At 50.2% G+C, this 16,177-nt stretch overlaps 1 protein-coding gene across 1 annotated transcript in view; it reads left to right on the forward strand.

Moving 5' to 3' along the window:
• Positions 1-6,758: 6,758 nt before the first annotated feature.
• The window catches only part of LOC134757056 (mitochondrial proton/calcium exchanger protein-like), a gene marked incomplete at its 5' end in the record, with an annotated part of 33,790 nt that continues 24,371 nt past the window's right edge, over positions 6,759-16,177 (forward strand). The window contains 2 exon segments of the mRNA XM_063697650.1: positions 6,759-6,856; positions 13,862-14,312. Coding sequence (XP_063553720.1) covers positions 6,759-6,856; positions 13,862-14,312 — 549 coding nt within the window.

Consider the following 16,177-nt stretch of genomic DNA (forward strand, 5'->3'; position numbering starts at 1 on the left):
TTAAACCCAGATTTAAAAGGGGGTCTTTCTGACACCATCTCTGACTGTATGAGAGCAAATTTGTAATACAAAGTAAAGAAATATCATGAGCTGATAGTTGGTTATAGCATCTTCAAATGTAAATGGTTATAGCGTCTTCAAATGCAGATGCCTCTCAGTCTATTAATTTAATAAATAAAATTATCATGTATTTTATTTTTGTTGTATTCCATTTGTCAGTTGCTGATGATGCACAAATGATTAATACACACTATTTCTTCCTAAGGGACTTTTTTGCATATTTTGATGCATATTAGAAAGTGCCATTTGACACAGAATGTTAAATGACCTCTCCAGAACTCACCCTCCCCTTCTTCATGCTGACAAAAATCAATTTTATTTGAATAGAACATGTGCCCAGTTAAAATATAACATTTCTTTTTCTCTTATGCAGATAACTGTGGCCACATGATAAAGATTAGGCCATTGAAGTTTAAAATCTAGTAAAGGAGAACGGATACATTGGCTTGCCCCTTTGCCTTTTTTCCCTTTATATTCCTCTTTTTTATGCCTGAGATGCAGATATGATATCTTGAACACCAACTGCTATGTTGCAAGCATGCAAATAAAAACCGCCATCAGGAATGAAAGAACAGAGCTGTACAAGGAATGTGTGCCCTGAAAATAATGTTGAGCTCCTTTGGCATCATGTACTCATCTATACCACTGCTGTATGACTCCGGAGCCACTGAGGGTCCTCAGGGTGCGTGGCTTTAGCCCCCCTAGCCTCAGGTGCTGTCTGGAGTGAATGCTGTCCCAGGGTGTGCCCACCTCCTCTCTCTCTCTAATTAATCAACTTATTTGAGTTTATGTCCTTATTTGTAAAATTGGAATAAACATAAAACTTGCTAAGAGGGACTCAAGTAAAATAATTAGTGCAGTGGTGTGATCATACTCACTGCACCTCAAACTCCTGGGCTCAAGCTATCCTTCTGTCTCAGCCTCCCAAGTTGTTAGTTGTGCCACACAACACCCAGCTAATTTTTTTTTTTTTTTTGTAGTTTTTTTGTAGAGACAGGGTCTTGATATGTTGCCCAGCCTGGTCTTGAACTCCAAGGCTCAACTGATCCTCCTGCTTTGGCCTCCCAAAGTGCTGGGATTACAGGAGCCACCATGCCCAGGCACCCAGCTTCAATATTCTTGTCTCTATTCCCCACCCCCAGAGAGATAGATTGAAGTTGCCCTGAATATATCCTCCCAATTCTTGTATTTTTTTTTTTTTTTGGAGACAGAGTCTCAATCTGTTGCTCAGGCTAGAGTGCAGTGGTGTGATCTTGGCTCACTGCAAACTCCACCTCCTGGATTCAAGTGATTCTCTTACCTCAGCCTGCCGAGTTGCTGGAATTATAGGCACCCGCCACCACGACTGGCTAATTTTTGTATTTTTAGTAGAGACTGTTTTCTCCGTCTTGGCCAGGCGGGTCTCGAACTCCTGACCTCAGGTGATCCACCCACCTCGGCCTCCCAAAGTGCTGGGATTACAGGCGTGAGCCTCCGCGCCCGGCCCCCAATTCTTGTAATTTTTTTTCTTTTTCTTTTTTTTTTTGAAATGGAGTCTTGCTCTGTCATCCAGGCTGGAGTGCAGTGGCGTGATCTTGGCTCACTGCAATCTCTGCCTTCCAGGTTCAAGCGATTCTCCTGCCTCAGCCTCCTGAGTAGCTGGGATTACAGGCGCCCACCCTCATGCCTGGCTAATTTTTGTATTTTTAGTAGAGATGGGGTTTCACCATGTTGGTCAGGCCGGTCTTGAACTCCTGACCTCGTGATCCACCCACTTCAGCCTCCCAAAGTGCTGGGATTACAGGCGTGAGCCACCTCGCCTGGCCAATTCTTGTAATTTTTAACAATAATGGCTGGTTAGCCACTGAAACTTTTGGAGTGGTGAGAGGATGTTGAGGGGTGGAACTGCACAGTCTGAAGGGGGAGCTCAGCATTTGGTCTTTCCAGTTGCTGTGTTAGATGTTAGAGCTCTCTCTGGACCTCTTGATGGTGATAAAAGTACTTTTAACACTTCGTGCTTATACAGCAGATTTTTGATAAATAATAATAATAATTAGCTTTTTATGTGCGATTCTGTCATTTCAGGAACACAAACGTCTTCTGTAGTTACTACTGTGCTTTGTGACAGGGACACTGGCAGGTCTGCTGTAGAAACAGTAGGGATTTCAGAGCCAGCGAGACCCAGGGCTGGACTGTGGAGGAGGTCCCTGAACTTATGAGTGACACACCGAGTGGAGTGCTGCAGGCCCCTGCTATTAACATCTTAGATGAGTAGGGTTCGTTGTCACAGTTAATGAACTGACATTGATCTGTTACTGTTCACTAAAGTCCATAACATATTCAGATTTTCTTTACTCTCCCGTTCTTCATTCTGAGGTCCTTTTTCTGTCCCAGGACCCATCTGTACTACCCTTCTTGATTGCCTCTCAGGCTTTCCTTGTCTGCAGTGACCTTGACAGCTTTGAGGAGTACTGCCCAGGTGGAGTGTAGGGTGCTGCTCTACTGGTATTTCTTGATGTTTCCTCATAATTAAGCTGGGAAAGATGGTTTTTCAGGAGGAAGACCACAGAGGTGAAGCATCCTTATCACTTCACATCGAGGCTCCATGCTGTCCAAATGATTGGTCACTGTTGATGTTGACCTTGATTAGTAGGCTGAAGTGGTGTTTGTCAGGTTTTTCACTGCCCAGTTACTCTTCTCCCACCTCTCCATATTGTCCTTTTTGGGAGGAAGTCGCTTTATGAGCAGAAGCAGGGTTGACTCTAAGGGCTGTGTGGGAGAGGTGACCTCTGGCCTGAGCCGCCTGGGGACAACAGTGCCATTTGTTGGAACTGGGGAGGACTTGGGGAGGAGCAGAATGAGGAGGGGCGCTAGTTGAGAGTTCTTGGAGGTGTGGACTGTGCCGTGCCCATCAGACCTGTGGGGCGTGTGTATTCAAGTCAGGGAAGAGATTGCCTGGGGAGGAGGTGGAGGTCAGGTAGGGAGGATCTCCCAGGAGCGGCAAGGGTGAAGCCAGATGAAGAAAGGTTTGTTTGTTCTTTGACCTGATCCTGGCACCAGCACTGAGGGCTGAAAACCCTGGAAGTTTCCTGAATGATGGGAGTGTCTGTTTTCATTTGTTTGTATTTTGAGACAGGGTCTTGCTCTGTCACCCAGGCTGGAGTGCAGTAGCTTGATCATGGCTCACTGCAGCCTCTAAGCGATCCTCCTGCCAGCTGATGTTTTAAATTTTTTGTAGACAGGGTCTCTGTTGCCCAGGCTTAACTCCTGAGCTCAGCAGCGATCCACCCGCCTTGGCCTCCCAAAGTGCTAGGATTACAGGCGTGAGTTTGGGAGTGTCTTCTGTTATTCGTAAACTCACTGCACCTGAGTTTATGCTGATGAGGTGACTCCAGGCAGGCCCTGAGATTGAGGTGCTGGCCATGCTGTGATTAGAGGGTGGGAACTTCCTGCCCCTTCCGGGGAGGGGAGAGGGTTTGGAGATTTAGTTCAGTCCCCGTGGCCAGTGGGCCAATACTGTACTCAGTCATGAAGGCTTGATGAGAACTTCTGGGTGAGGAGGCTGGCGAGGCTTCCCACTGGTGTCCACCCAGCTCCGCAGGACGAAGGATCCTGTGCTCGGGACCTCCCTGGCCTTGCTGTCTGGTTGTTCCTAGGTACCCTTTATAATAAACTGGGATAGCAAGTAGAGCCCATTGCTGACATCTGAGTCTTTCTTGTGAATGATCAAAACCAAGGCGGTCATGGGAACCCTCAAATGTGTGGTCAGCTGAAGTTGGGTAAGCCTGGGCACATGGAGTGGGGGCAGTCTTGTGGGACTGAGCCCGTACCCTGTGAGGTCTGCACTAACTCTGGGTAGTGTCAGTATGGAATTAAATTGTTGGACTCCCAGTTGGAGAATTCGTTGGTGTTGGAAAAAAGAACAGAAGGGCTCCCAGCAGGGCCTGGCCACAGATGACAACTGTGCTCGTGAGGGACACAGAGCAATGATCCCCATCACCCCGAATGGCCTTGACTGGGGGTTCCTTGGAGAGCTGGGGACAGAAGCCGTCAGAACAGGTTTTGGGGAGAGCCTAGTAAGGGAGCCAGTGGGACAGGCAGTGTTAGAGAGAAGGTAGGGTCACTGGGGGACAGACCAGGGAACTCTGGGAGACCTGCCAGCCTGCCTGCTTGCCGGGCTGAGCCCTTGAGGCACAGGAGCTGGCCGGGGCAGGGGTGGAGGGGCTGAAGGTGCCATGGTGTGGGGAGGATAGCGGAGAATGCGCTGGGCCCTCTTCATGTGGAGACAGGTGGGGGCCAAAGCTAGTCTCAGCTGGAGTGAGAAGGGCCTTGGCATGCTCACGTGTGCTGTGCTTTTAATTTTAACTTAAAATGTAACTTGCTGTGTATGAGAACATAGCCAACATTTTCCCCTTAACCCGGCTCCCAGTTCACAGACCGGACTGTTACAAGCCCTAAATGTGGCACGTAGTAGGAATTTCCTTCCCCACAGAACCAGGAGAGTTGCCTCCTGTTAAATGAGGTGAAGTGACGTATCGGTCCACTAGGAGCAGGGTCAGTGCCTCCCCTCCCCATCTTGTCCCTCCTCTCACGGTGGCTCTCGTTGCCGGCTGCAGTGGGCTCCCCCCATCTTAAAGCTGCACTTGCTGCTCCCTGGCTGTTGACTCATTGCAACCCCACTGCCTGGAGGTTCAAGGTCACTGGGCATCTCAGGGTGCTACCTGCTGGCTCCCGGCACCGCCTAGCCTCTGCACAGCCTGGCCTGGCACCTCCGTGGGCTGGTGCCTCTGGCCCTGCTGCTCCTATTCCTGTCTTGTTCCCAGCATGAAGTTTGATCACAATGGGCTCTGAATGTCAGTAGTATGAATGAACTCTGACTTTATGCTTATAGGAACTAGAGCAAGTTAGGGAAAGCATCAAAAACATGTTGAAATCCTAAAAATGTGCTGTACACTTATCACTGTTGTTTATACAAGAAATGGCTTACTCTTGGTGTTTTTGTGGTTCTTCTCTTTTTTTTTTTTTTGAGTGCAATGGCGTGATCTCAGCTCACTGCAACCTCTGCCTCCCGGGTTCAGGTGATTATCCTGCCTCAGCCTCCCGAGTAGCTGGGATTACAGGCACCTGCCATCATGTCCGGCTAATTTTTTTTTATTTTTGTGGAGATGGGGTTTCACCATGTGGGCCAGGCTGGTCTTGAACTCCTGACCTCAGGTGATCCACCCGCCTCAGCCTCCCAAAGTGCTGGGATTACAGGCGTGAGCCACTATGCCTGGCCTGTGGTTCTAGTAATTCTTTTTTTTTTTTTTTTTTTTTTTTTTTTGAGACAGAGTCTTGCTCTGTCGCCCAGGCTGCAGTGCAGTGGTGCGATCTCAGCTCACTGGAAGCTCCGCCTCCCGGGTTCACGACTGTGCTGGGATTACAGGCGTGAGCCACTGCACCCGGTCCGGTTCTAGTAATTCTTACAGCTCTTGCCCCTTGGGATCATTGCTTGCTCTATAGGGCTGTCTGCATAGAGGTCGTGTTTCCACCACAGCCAGCTGAAGTGAGTGGGGATGGTGCCACCGGTAGGAGTGCTCCCTCCCTAGGGCTGGCCTGCTTGGCTTCCCTCTTGGGGTGTCTGGAGTCAGGATCTACTTGAGGCTTCCCATCTTTTTTTAGGACTACTTTGAGATACTGTTTTCATAACTGGGGCAGACCCTTCACTTAGCAGTGCTCTGAAACCTTCCAACACTCAGAACTGGCTTCCAGAAACTTACAGAGGTTTCTACAAAAGAGATCTGTACTCTTTCAGATTTTTTTTTCTTTTTGAGACGGAGTTTCACTCTTGTTGCCCAGGCTGGAGTGCAATGGTGCGATCTCAGCTCACTGCAACCTTTGCCTCCCAGGTTCAAGCGATTCTCCTGACACAGCCTCCCAAGTAGCTGGGATTACAAGCATGTGCCGCCATACCCGGCTAATTTTGTATTTTTAGTAGGGACGAGGTTTCACCGCTGGTCAAGCTGGTCTTGAACTCCTGGCCTCAGGTGATCCACTCGCCTTTGCCTCCCAAAGTGTTGGGATTACAGGCGTGAGCCACGGCGCCCCGCCTTCTTTCAGACTTAAAAGAAGGTTTCAGGCTGGGCGTGGTGGCTCACGCCTGTAATCCCAACACTTTGGGAGACCAATGCAGGAGGGTCGCTTGAGGCCAAAAGTTGGAGACCAGCCTAGGCAACAAAACGAAACCCCGTCTTTACAAAAATTAGCCTGGCATGATGGTGCACACCTGTAGTCCCAGCTACTTGGGAGGCTGAGGCAAAAGGATCCCTTGAGCCCAGGAGTTCAAGGCTGCAGGGAGCCGTGACTGTACCACTGCATTCCAGCCTGGGCAAAGTCAAATAAATCAAAATGAACAAAAGGCTGGGCACGGTGGCTCATGCCTGTAATCCCAGCACTTTGGGAGGCCAAGGCGGGCGGATCACCTGAGGTCAGCAGTTTGAGACCAGCCTGGCCAACATGGTGAAACCCTGTCTCTACTGAAAAAAAAAAAAAAAATTAGCTGGGCATGGTGGTGGGCACCTGTAATTCCAGCTACTCAGGAGGCTGAGGCAGGAGAATCGATTAAACCCAGGAGGTGGAGGTTGCAGTGAGCCGAGTTCACGCCATTGCACTCTAGCCTGGGCGCAAGAGCGAAACTCCAAAAACCAACAACAAAAAAAGGTATCAGTATAAATCCCTGATTTACTACTCATTTATTTTCCCCTGTTCCTGTTACAGGTAGTCCAGGGGATCCTGCTCATCTCAGCTGTGCCAGCACCCTGGGGTTGAGGAACTGCCTGTGAGTAAATCAGTATCACTCTGCACCTGTCTGTTTGAAAACAGGGTTTGAAAATGGTGGAGAGTCACGAGTGACTCTTGATTTTTGAGGGAAACAGTGTATCCTACTTTCCTGTTCTTTGTTTCTTTTAAACTTTTATCTTTCCATTTTGAAAATGATTGTCACATGCCTCAGTGAATCTATAGGCAGTATAGAAACATTCCTAACCTCAGTGCCCAGTTGCACTTGGAGAGCTGGGGACAGAAGGCTTCCTGTCCCCTAACAGGAATTAAATGGAATTTAATTGTTGGACTCCCAGTTGGAGTGGGCACTGGCCACTGTGCCCTCAAAGTGCCCAGTGTCAGTATTTTGATGTACAGCAAGTCTCATTTAATGTCTGTAGGTCCTTGGAAACTGCAACTTTTTTTTTTTTTTTTTTTTTTGAGACAGAGCCTTGCTCTGTCACCCAGACTGGAGTGCAGTGGTACATGCTTGGCTCACTGCAACCTCTGCCTCCCAGGTTCAAGTGATTCTCCTGCTTCAACCTCCCGAGTAGCTGGGATTACAGGCATGCCTCACTGCACCTGGCTAATTTTTTTTTTTTTTTTTTTTGAGACGGAGTCTCGCTCTGTCACCCAGGCTGGAGTGCAGTGGCGCAATATCAGCTCACTGCAAGATCCGCCTCCCGGGTTCATGCCATCCTCCTGCCTCAGCCTCCCAAGTAGCTGGAACTACAGGCGCCCGCCACCACGCCCGGCTAATTTTTTGTATTTTTAGTAGAGATGGGGTTTCACCGTGTTAGCCAGGATGGTCTCAATCTCCTGACCTCGTGATCCGCCCGCCATGGCCTCCCAAAGTGCTGGGATTACAGGCATGAGCCACCGCGTCCGGCCGCACCTGGCTAATTTTTGTATTTTTATTAGAGATGGGGTTTCACCATGTTGGCCAGGCTGGTCTTGAACTCCTGATCTCCCGTGATCCGCCTGCCTTAGCCTCCCAAAGTGCTGGGATTATAGGTGTGAGCCACCATGCCTGGCAGAAACTGCAACTTTAAGGTCTACGAATAACGTTTTATTATAACTTTGGATGAGAAAAGAAATTGGTTTTCTTATGTCTTTTTGCTTAAGCTTGCATTTTCTTTTTTTTTTCTTTTTTATTTTTTTTGAGACAGAGTCTCGCGCTGTCGCCAAGCTGGAATGCAGTGGCGTGATCTCTGCCCACTGCAATCTCCACCTCCCGGGTTCAAGCAGTTATCTGCCTCAGCCTCCCGAGTAGCTGGGATTACAGGCGCACACACCACACCCAGCTAATTTTTTTTTTTTTTTTTTGAGACCGAGTTTTGTTCTTGTCACCTAGGCTAGAGTGCAGTGGTGCGATCTCGGCTCACTGCAACCTCTGCCTCCCAGGTTCAAGCGGTTCTCCTGCCTCAGCCTCCCTAGTAGCTGAGATTAGAGACGCCGCCACCACACCCAGCTAATTTTTGCATTTTTAGTACAAAAGTACAAAATTTTCACCACATTAGCCAGGCTCATCTCAAACTCCTGACCTCAGGTGATCCACCTACCTCGGCCTCCCAAAGTGCTGGGATTACAGGTGTGAGCCACCACGCCTAGCTGCTCCCGTTATTTTCTTTAGTGAGTTCTCCAGCAGTTGTTCCTCCCTGGGGACCAGTTCCCCCAAACCTCGTCCGTCTGGACCTTCCTTCTAGATGAGCTGAACCATTTCACTTCTAAAACAGTCTTTTTGGGATTGTATCTGAAGTGTCATTAAACCAGTTGGGAAGGAATATTACTTTTTTTTTTTTTTTTTTTGAGACAGGATCTCATTCTGTTCATTGCCCAGGCTAGAGTGCAGTGGTGCAATCATGGCTCACTGCAGCTTTGATCTCCCAGGCTCAAGCCATTCTCCCACCTTAGCCTCCTGAGTAGCTGGGACTACAGGCATTACCAACATGCCTTGCTAAATTTTTTTCTTTTTGGTATTTTTTGTAGAGACGGGTTCTCACTATGTTGTCCAGGCTGCTCTTCAACTCCTGGACTCAAGCAGTCCTCCTGCCTTTGGCCTCCCAAAGTGCTGGGATTACAGGTGTGAGCCACTGCATCCGGCCTGTTTTCTTTGTATAGGCCACATGCATTGCATTTTAGATAATTCCCAGATGTTTATTATTTTCATTATTTCTTTTCATTATCTTTTCTAAGTGATCATTGCTGTCCCGTAAGTTGCTAAGTTGTACAATTTTCTTGTATCTGGCCCCTTTCCTGTTATTTGTTCAGCTCTTGTAGCAGCCCAGGTTTAGTTTATGGCTGTGATCTTAGTACATAGTAATCATCTGCCTCTTCTTTCCCAGGGCTTCTGCTTCTGAGGTGGTTTCATTTCTTAGCTCAGTAGCCAGATCTGTGTCAGAACAGCTGTAGTCAGTCATGCGGTATCACAATAGCAGACAATACAGGATCTAGTGTTTGTGACATATGATGTTAGCTTTTGGGTTTAAGTAATCTTTGTTCTGTCTGTTACTCTTTTTATTAGGAATGGATGTTGAATTTGTCAAGCAACTTTTTAGCATTTAAATTTCATACTAAAACATAAATGCTGGCCAGGCACGGTGGCTAACACCTGTAATCCCAACACTTTTGGAGGCTGAGTCGGGCAGATCATGAGGTCAGGAGTTCAAGACCAGCGTAGCCAACATGGTGAAACCCCATCTCTAATAAAAATACAAAAATCAGCTGGGCATGGTGGTATGTTCTTGTAATCCCAGCTACTCAGGAGGCTGAGGCAGGAGAATCACTTGAACCAGGACCCGGGAGGTGGCAGTTGCAGTGAGCCGAGATGGCACCACTGTACTCCAGCCTGGGCTAACAACAAAACATAAGAGCTGTACTTTATTCACGTAACTTTTTTTAAAGTTCCCAATTTTGAACATCTACTTAAAAATTTAAACAATGAGGACTGTACGGCTGTTTTAATGGACTTGTCTACTTATCAAGAATTATGGATGAGGCCGGGCACAGTGGCTCACGTCTCTAATCCCAGCACTTTGGGAAGTTGAGGTGGGCAGATCACTTGAGGCCAGAAGTTCAAGACCAGCCTGGCCAACACGGTGAAACCCCGTCTCTACTAAAAATACAAAAATAACTGGGTGTGATGGTGCGCACCTGTAGTCCCAGGTACTTGGGAGGCTGAGGCAGGAGAATCGCTTGAACCCAGGAGGTGGAGGTTGCAGTGAGCCCAGATTGTACCACTGCACTCCAGCCTGGATGACAGAGCAACACTGTGTCTCGAAAAAAAAAAAAAAAGAAAAAAGAATTATGGATGGTGGTAATGTTTCAGCAGCCAAAAAATTTTACTTTTTATTTGGTCACACAATATAAACACCTTTGCATTTTTAGTACAAAAATACAAAGTTTTCACCACATTGGCCAGGCTCATCTCGAACTCCTGACCTCAGGTGATCCACCTACCTCGGCCTCCCAAAGTGCTGGGATTACAGGTGTGAGCCTTGTAGTCACCAGATAAGTAGCTATAAATGGTAACCATTTACATTAGTTTTTGTAAACAGTTATTTTACAGATGCAGGTAATCCTCAGATGAAATGGCCCAGATCTCTGAGGGTGAGTAGGTGGATCATTTTTTTGGGGGGGTGCGGGGGACAGAGTCTCACTTCATCGCCCAGGCTGGGGTGTAGTGGCACAATCTCGGCTCACTGCAACCTCCGCCTCCCAAGTTCAAGCAATTCTCCTGCCTCAGCCTCCCGAGTAGCTGAAATGATAGGCGTGTGCCACCATGCCCAGCTAATTTTTGTACTTTTAGTAAAGACGGGGTTTCACCATATTGGCCAGGCTGGTCTCAAACTCCTGACCTCGTGATCTGCCCACCTCGGCCTCCCAAAGTGCTAGGATTACAGGCGTGAGCCACTGTGCCTGGCCTTTTTTTTTTTTTTTCTGTAGAGACAAGGTCTCACTATGTTGCCCAGGCTGGGTTCGAACTCCTGGACTTGAGCAGCGCTCCTGCCTTGGCCTCGTGTAGTGCTGGGATTACAGCTGTGAGCCATGGTGCCCAGCTGATAGAGCATTTTTTTTTTTAAGACAGTCTCACTCTGTCACCTAGGCTGGAGTGCAGTGGCACAATCTCGGCTCACTGTAGCCTCTGCCTCCCTGCAGCCTCCACCTCCCGGCTTCAAGCAGTTCTCACGCCTCAGCCCTCCAAGTAACTGAGATTACAGGTGTGTTCCACCACGCCCTGCTAATTTTTGTAGTTTTAGTAGAGACAGGGTTTCACTATGTTGGCCAGGCTGGTCTTGAACTCCCAGCCTCAAGTGATCCACCCACGTTGGCCTCCCAAAGCGCTGGGATTACAGATGTGAGCCACTGCGCCCTGCTGGAGTATTTTCGATCCAAGAGAACATCGTGGACGTTATGTAGCAGCTTCCAGCCTTCTTTCTCATAGAAACAAAGGCAGAGAAGCAGCACCCAGACTTTGGGTAAGCAAACTGTAAGACAGCAGTTGTGAGACCCAGCAAACTTGAATCTCACTCAGTGGGGAAACCTCAGCTGATGTGAGGCTATTTTTATTTCTAAATCTGTACTTAGCGTGAATGCTGATGGGATTTGCCGGGGGATGTTACTGTGGTGAGGACCAGGCCCCTGTAGGTGTGCCCAACTCTGGATGGCTCCCTGCCTTCACTGAGTCCGCCGTGTGCTTCTCTGCCTGGTCTGTTTTTCCGAGTCTTCGTCTTTGCCTGTCGACACCCCATGACTGCTGGCATCATGCCTTCTTGTGGAAGCCACCATCTTCCTTGCTAACTGAGGGTTGTGGAGTTGTGTAATTCAGCTTGATGCAGGGAGGAGGTGTATTCCCATGTGTGGGCACTGTCATCACCCACACAGGGAGGTGAGCCCACCTCACAGAAGGAACACAGCCTGGCCAGGGGGCAGTCTGAGCCTGCGTGGGCTCTGCTGCATTGTGTGTGGCTCGGCTCTCGGCACGCCTTGACTCAAGACTGCGTGGATTCAGGGGCCCCTTCCTGGCTCAGAGGTGACCCCAGAGCTGAGGAGAACCTAGAGACATGGTGGCTGGGGCTGGACCAGCACCAGGAGAGAGTCTGAAGCTGCCCTCACAGGGATTGGGGAGGTGACCGAGGTGGGGTGCCTGTCCCCCTTCCCACCCCTCCCAGGCCTCATTGGTGTCCACCAGGCACCTTTGATGTGTCTATTTCCCGTATTCTTGAGAACCTCTCCGTGAGGTCAGTGTTGGGTTTGCATGTCTGTAATTGAGGGAAGATTTTGAGCCTGGGAGAGTCCTTGGGGGAGGTCCCCAGACCATTACTGGTGCAGAGTGGAGCCCCTGCTGCTCGGGCTTCTGATCCTGGTGTGTGCTCGCTCTAAGCTGCCCTGGGCTGACAGTGCCCTGCACCAGCCGCACTACCCTCTCTGGGCTGCAAGCCGAGGATCCCCATCTGAGAAACAAGCAGCGGGTCCAGAGAGTTCCCCGCCTGGCTTCCAGCCCTGATTGGTGGCTTCTCTGAGGCTGCAAGGCGGTGGTAATCACGAGAGCCACGTCGTTGGTGGGTGTTCCCACGTTGCAGGTACCGTCCTGGTACTTAGTATCTGTTAACACACAAATTCACGAGGAATGCTCCCAAAGCACAGAGAGGTTAAATTACTCAGTCAAGGTCACGCAGCAGTAAGTAGTGGAGCTGGAATTTGAGCTCTAACAGTCTGCTCCGGAGCTCGGGCCTTGCTGCTGGTGTCAGGCCAGGCACAGAGAGCTGATGGAAGCAGGAGGAGCTGATGTGAAGTTATGCGACACACATGGCCTTTTAGGTGAGCTAGGGCCACCCAGGGGGATTTGTGTCCAATCAGCAGGGGAGTTTCTAGTGTGCCAAGCAAGACACGCAGGAGATCGTGAGGCTGAATGGGCCTTGCGCAGGTCAGCTGTTTGAATTTTGGACTGTAAATGGTGGTGTGGCACCACGCTGCAGTCAGATGATGGTCTCTGTGTTGCACACAAACCATAGGTTCTGGGCCAGGCACGGTCTATGCTGCAGAAGCTTAGGCTGCAGTGGCCTCCTCAAGGCCTTTCTGTGGGTGGATATGGCACAGGCGGCCACTGGGGCCGATGCAGCATGGACCGAGATGGGTCTGGGTTAGTGCCAGCCTCCCACTGCTGCCTGTGAGGCCTGGAGCCTGCTCTCTGGCCCTCGCTGGCCTACATTCCAGTTGGGAAAAAGCAAATGTGCACACAGTGTGCACCTGGTCTCTGAGACGGCCAGATGTCAGCAGGGCACCCGCTAGGAGGCAGCACTGTGGATGAGAGGTGAGAGCGGTGGAGCAGTCAGGGAGGTCTGAGTGAAGCAAGGGCATGAGCTAGGGATGTCCAGGCGGGCAGGCAGGTGTGAGGCTCTGGGCTTGGAGCCTGCTGGTGCTGGACAGAGTGGGCAGGTGAGTAGAGGAGGAGGAGATGGGCCTTGGCCCTTATTCTTTGGATTTTGTTGTTTTGCTCTGGTGCCTGCGGGCAGCTAGTGTAGAGGTCTGAGGTCAGCGAGCACCCTTACTGATTTGCAGGACTTGTTCAAGAGCCACGGGTCTTTCCAGAAAGTCACTTGTTGGAGGAGAGGACCTCCAAAGTCAACAAAGTCTCTGCTCTGCACTCCATTCCCCCATGAAGTGCCAAAGCAATGCACCCTACCTCCCCAAGTCTCTGGGAGTGGGCCTGGGAGACCCACCCAGGGATCCAGCCTTTGCTGATTGTGTTTGTGTCTGACCTGCCTGCCTTTCTGTGGGGATCGCCAGCCCACGCTCCTGTCCGACGTGGTGTGGGGCTGAGGGGGCTGCACACTGTCCTGGCCTCCCTTCCGAAGGGCTCCCCAGCGGGCAGTGCAAACATCAGGAAGTAGGTGGGATTGTGTGTCGTTGTGACATGGCATGGCACGGGGCATGTGGGTTTTGCTGCTGTTGGTGTTCGGTGCTGAGCTGTCAAAGGCTAGTGCTGGCTCTTACTACTGTTTTCCACTCTTCCCTTTTCAAGGAATGTTCCGTTTGGCTGCTGCACTCCCATCCAGCCTGTGTCCTCATCCTCCAGAGGCGATCACCTTGGCTGCTGGACTCTGAGGCCCCAGTGCCTTCGCATAGTGTCGAGAGCGCCATGGACCTCTACCTCTGTGGGTTTTGTGGCTGTGGGACCTCAGTGCCTCCCTGTGCGTGGCTGGCACTCTTCGCGCCCTGTTCGCGATGACTCAGTAGTAGAGAAGTCCCTCAAGTCCTTGAAGGACAAGAACAAGAAGCTGGAGGAAGGCGGCCCGGTGTACAGCCCTCCCGCAGAGGTGGTGGTGAAGAAGTCCCTGGGGCAGAGGGTGCTGGACGAGCTGAAGCACTACTACCATGGCTTCCGCCTGCTATGGATCGACACCAAGATCGCGGCACGCATGCTCTGGCGCATCCTCAACGGCCACAGCCTGACCCGCCGGGAGCGCAGGCAGGTAATGGGGACATGTCTAGTCCTTTCTTTTCTTTCTTGCTCTATCACCCAGGCTGGAGTGCAGTGGTGCAATTTCCTTGGCATGGGCGATCCTCCTGCCTCAGCCTCCCGAGCATCTGGGACCACAGGCATGTGCCACCACACCTGGCTAATTGTTTTTTATAGATCCAGGGTCCCACTTTGCTGCCCAGGCTGGTCTCAAGCTCCTGGGCTTAAATGATCCTCCCACCTCAGCCTCCTAAAGTGTTGGGATTGCAGGTGTGAGCCACCGTGCTGGGCCGTGCCCAAATTCTTTTCACTCTGTAGACTGCTTGAAAACTATTTTTAGTGCTTGCTTTCTATTTGGTAGAGAATAAAAATCGGTAAAACCTATTGCCTAGGAAAAACTCGGTTTACCTGTGTATTTCCTCTACCCTCCACCACAACAGTCATCAACATGGAAGACCACGCAGCAGACACCAGCTGGGTGTCCTCTGATTCAGTTCTGATACCGTCTACCCAGAGATAACATCAGATCCCACAGGGTGAGGGCTCTGTCCCCAAGATGCCCCCTACCAGTCTCAAGTCCAGGCCTCTCGGAACTTCTGACAGACTGGCTTCAAGTTAGGTTCCCACCACCCCCCCCTTCGTTTTTTTTTTATTATTATCATGATTATTTTTATTTATTTATTTATTTATTTATTTATTTATTTATTTATTTATTTTTTGAGACGAAGTCTCACTGTCGCCCAGGCTGGAGTGCAGTGGCGCGATCTCGGCTCACTGCAGGCTCCGCCCCCCGGGGTCCACACCATTCTCCTGCCTCAGCCTCCTGAGTAGCTGGCACTACAGGCGCCCGCCACCACACCCGGCTAATTTTTTGTATTTTTAGTAGAGACGGGGTTTCACCGTGTTAGCCAGGATGGTCTCGATCTCCTGACCTCATGATCTGCCCACCTCAGCCTCCCAAAGTGCTGGGATTACAGGCGTGAACCACCGCGCCCAACCTTATTTTTATTTTTTGAGGCAGAGTCTCACTCTGTCACCCAGGCCTGAGTGCAGTGGCACAATCTCAGCTCGCTGCAACCTCCGCCTCCTGGGTTCAAGTGATTCTCCTGCCTCAGCCACCTGAGTAGCTGGGACTACAGGCATATACCATCACACCCGGCTAATGTTTGCATTTTTAGTAGAGAGGGGTTTCACCGTGTTGGCCAGGCTGCTCTTGAACTCCTGGCCTCAAGTGATCCACCTGCCTTGGCCTCGCAAAGTGCTGGGATTATAGGCATGGGCCACTGTGCCTGGCCCCCTCTTTGTTTTTAAATTGTTTTGTTTATTTTTGTGGGTACATAGTAGGTATATGTATTTATGGGCTACATGAGGTGTGACACCCACCCCCGCCCCTTTGGGTTCGAGTAGTTTGCTGGAGCGGCTCACAGAACTTAGAGAAACACTTAAATTTATCAGTTTACTATAAAGCATAGTGCAAAGGATGCAGGTGAAGAGACCGTAAGGCAAGGTATGTACGGGGAAGAGGCATGGATCTTCCATGCTTCCCAGGGTGCAACCCCCGGTGAACCTCTACCGTGTTCAGCTTTCTGGAAGCTCCTTGGACCCAGTCCTCTTGGGCATTCCTTCCCTCAGGGAATAGGACAGAACCCTCTTTAGGGAGGGTCTTAAAACCCATAGTCAGGAAGTTGGGAAGATTAGTGACCTGCCTTAGGGCAGGTGAAAGGAGGGTAGAGAGGTCAGAGGCCTGCCCCCAAGGCCTGACACACCTAACATTATCACAAGACTGTAACAAGGGCAGTTGAGCCAGGAACCGATACCTGTCATAACGCCACACCTATGGAAAGGCGCACCTCGCCACCGAATTGAATTGCAACACCG

The sequence above is a fragment of the Gorilla gorilla genome, chromosome 14 (assembly GCF_029281585.2).
Source record: "Gorilla gorilla gorilla isolate KB3781 chromosome 14, NHGRI_mGorGor1-v2.1_pri, whole genome shotgun sequence".
Taxonomy (NCBI): Eukaryota; Metazoa; Chordata; class Mammalia; order Primates; family Hominidae; genus Gorilla; species Gorilla gorilla.